Below are 3,163 nucleotides of genomic sequence, written 5' to 3' on the forward strand. Positions count from 1 at the left end.
AAAAAGTCCTCCCTGCCATTTAAGTCCTGTGTCTCTTTCAAGTGCATCCCGAGCCTCTTTTCCGGACTCCTCGCCCTGCGGGGATTATCAAAGCATCTCTTTGGGCAAACAGCATTAAAAAGACCCCGCCCAGATGTGGAGTCTCCAAGGCAGGGCACACCTGCCCGAGGGCCCAGCCGCACCTGACTCCTCCCCTAGGCGCGAGGACGCGGGCGGGGCGGCGGCCCCCGCGAGGGGCGGAGCCTGCGCCGGCGGAGGCGTGGCCTGCGGCGCGCGCGGGAGCGGGGAGGGCGCAGCTGCGCGCGCACAGGCGGCAGGCGGCGCGCGGGGGCCCGGATGGCGGCGGCGGCGGCCGGCGGCGGGCCGCCCCGGGAGGAGGAGGGTCCCGGTGGGGACTCAGCGAGCCCGCAGCCGCAAGCGCCGACGAGCGCGCCGGGGGCTCGTCTCTCGAGGCTGCCGCTGGCGCGAGTGAAGGCCCTGGTGAAGGCGGACCCCGACGTGACGCTGGCGGGACAGGAAGCCATCTTCATCCTGGCGCGCGCCGCGGTGCGGGGCGGGGCGGAAGGGGCGGGCGGGAGCGCGCGTGGGCGGGGCCTGGCTGCGCGCGCGCGGAAGATCGGGGCGGGGCCTGACTCCGAGCGCGCGCGCGGAATCGGGGCGGGGCCAGGTGCGGGCAGCGGGGGAAGTGAGTAGTGGTGGCAGGGAAATATATGGGTCCAGGAACGCGTGGCGGGAAACTGGCCGCAGACTAACAATACTTGCATTGGTTCGTGAACGCACCTGTTTCTTCGCAAGTGCCTGGACTTTAATTTTCATCTCCGGTGCTTAACGTAGAACTTGTGGAATAGTGAGGAGTGTTTGGAGGGACACACCAAGGGCTTGTGGGGGAAACGGAAGGGGAGTAGATTTTCTAGACTTCTAGGACAAACTTCACCTCGCCTGAGCACTCCCCCTTGCTTCGGAGCCCCCTTTTCTCCAGCCCTGTAGCCCCGTCCACAAGCTGGACATCTGACCATTGTTATCCTGGAACCCGCTGATACTATTCTTGTTTGCTTCACAGGAACTGTTTGTAGAGACCATTGCAAAAGATGCTTACTGCTGCGCCCAGCAAGGAAAGAGGAAAACCCTTCAGAGGAGAGATTTGGGTAGAGCGTCATTTGTGGTTTCTGGGGTGAAGATGGGGGTCGAGGGACAAGAGACACAGGTCCTTGTTTAATCTTTCCTTAGCTGAGAAGGTGCCACAGGGTCTTTTCTTACGTTTTTGTTGGATTACTGCAGTGCTAGAAAGCCTTTGCTTTCTGTATATTCTGTGTATGTGCTGTATTTCTTTGCCAGGAAGCCTCTATGCTGTGATCAACAGAGGGCTGAAGGGCAACAGATAAAAGGCTCCTGCCTGTTGCCGAAACTTAGTAGATCGCTTTAAGCCAATATTGCACCAGGTTTGGCATTTCTTTTAACCCCAAGGCATGAGTCTTTGATTTCTGACTCATTCTAGGTGGTAAATGTCACCCATGTGAAAGGTTTCATATTATACTTATACCCCACAGTCTAGCCAAATTCAAGATGATGACTTTCAGAGAAACAAGTTGAGTTTGTTGGTATCTGCAATCATTCTCCATTTTAAAAAGCCTGCTCTAGGCGATCATCAATTGCTGCTCTCTAGGAGGGCCTTCCTGTGCTAATCATCACAAGAGAAAATCTTCAAAGGGGGTCTCAATCACCGAAAATTTCACTGAACTGCTTGAACTGTATTTGCGGATAAGAATGGGCAGGGAAGATGGCTCAGAGGGCCGCTTGTATGCATGTAGGTCAATTCCAGGCACTGATTTTGGCACTACGGTTCTGGAAGCACCTCCTATCCTCCCAACAAGCACTGAGCCCGGAGTCGCTGGGAATGAGTTGAACACCACAGAGGTTGTGGCCCAACTATCAAAGAAGAAAGGTTTGGTGATGGAATAGAGATATTTCTCAGGACAGGAAATTTTATAAAAATGCCCTCATTTTCATAAAAGACATTTGTAGTGTGGGTTGTGCTTTTGGGGGACTAAAATCCAAATGACCAGTCTGTTTAGTGTTCCTTTACCTTGATTTTTCAGATAATGCAATAGAAGCCGTGGATGAATTTGCTTTTCTGGAAGGTGAGTTTTCAAAAAGAACGGATAATCATTGCACCTGCTTCTTTCTATGCTATTTATAGTCAGAATCTTAACATGGTGGATGCCTGGTTTGTTACTGTTTTGTTTTATAATTCTTTCTTCTTGCTATTATGATGGGAAAAAACTTTCTGGTGAGAACTATTCTAATTCCCTTATGTCTACCTCAAAATTGCTAACTATAAAGAACTGTAAGAGAAATGAAGACCCCAGGAGGTAGGTAGATTCAGTAGTTTTTTTCTTTGTGAATTTTCTGTTCAGAAAGGTTGAGCAACAGTTGCTAACATGTCAGAGTTTACTTCTTGTTTACTTTTCTTCTCCAGCAATCTGCATAAGGTAATTATTTTTCTGAAATGAGATTCTGTAGCTTATACTTTTTAAAAAAAATTAATATTTTGTTGGGTCACCGTGAGATACAGTTACAGACTTGCATGATTACATTTCAGTCACACAGGGCTCGGGAACCTATCCCTCCACCAGTGCCACATTTTCCACCACCATTGTTCCCAGTGTCCTTCCCACCACCCCCATCCCATCCCACCCCCTGCCTCTATGGCAGGTACAGTCCTTCTTACTCTCTCTCTCCTTTTGGGTGTTACGATTTGCAATACAGATACTAAGAGGCCATCATGTTAGGTCCTTGGTCTACTTTCAGCACACATCTCCCATCCCGGGTGATCCCTCCAACCATCGTTTACTTAGTGGTTCCTTCTCCATCCCAACTGCCGGCTTCCAAACCGTGGCATGATCCTTCTGGCCCTTATATCTGCTGTCCTTAGATGTTAGTCTCATGCTACTTTATATTCCACAAATGAGTGCAATCATTCTGTGTCTGTCCCTCTCTTTCTGACTAATTTCACTTAGCATGATACTCTCCATGTCCATCCACTTACATGCAAATTTCATGATTTCATCTCTTCTAACAGTTTGTAGCTTACACTTTTTATTCGTGTACTCATTTTAGGAGTAAAAATGAGGCCCCCATAGCCATGCCACCGGACTCTGTGCCA

General features: G+C 50.4%; 1 protein-coding gene across 1 annotated transcript in view; it reads left to right on the plus strand.

The window, feature by feature from the left end:
• Positions 1 to 280: 280 nt before the first annotated feature.
• The window catches only part of POLE4 (DNA polymerase epsilon 4, accessory subunit), a 10,317-nt gene continuing 7,434 nt past the window's right edge, over positions 281 to 3,163 (plus strand). Inside the window, exons 1-3 of the mRNA XM_055121782.1 lie at positions 281 to 546; positions 1,061 to 1,145; positions 2,097 to 2,138. Of these exons, the coding sequence (XP_054977757.1) occupies positions 337 to 546; positions 1,061 to 1,145; positions 2,097 to 2,138 (337 nt within the window). The 5' untranslated portion in view covers positions 281 to 336. The remainder of the gene's footprint in view (positions 547 to 1,060; positions 1,146 to 2,096; positions 2,139 to 3,163) is intronic.

The sequence above is a fragment of the Sorex araneus genome, chromosome X, assembly GCF_027595985.1.
Source record: "Sorex araneus isolate mSorAra2 chromosome X, mSorAra2.pri, whole genome shotgun sequence".
In the NCBI taxonomy this organism is placed as follows: domain Eukaryota; kingdom Metazoa; phylum Chordata; class Mammalia; order Eulipotyphla; family Soricidae; genus Sorex; species Sorex araneus.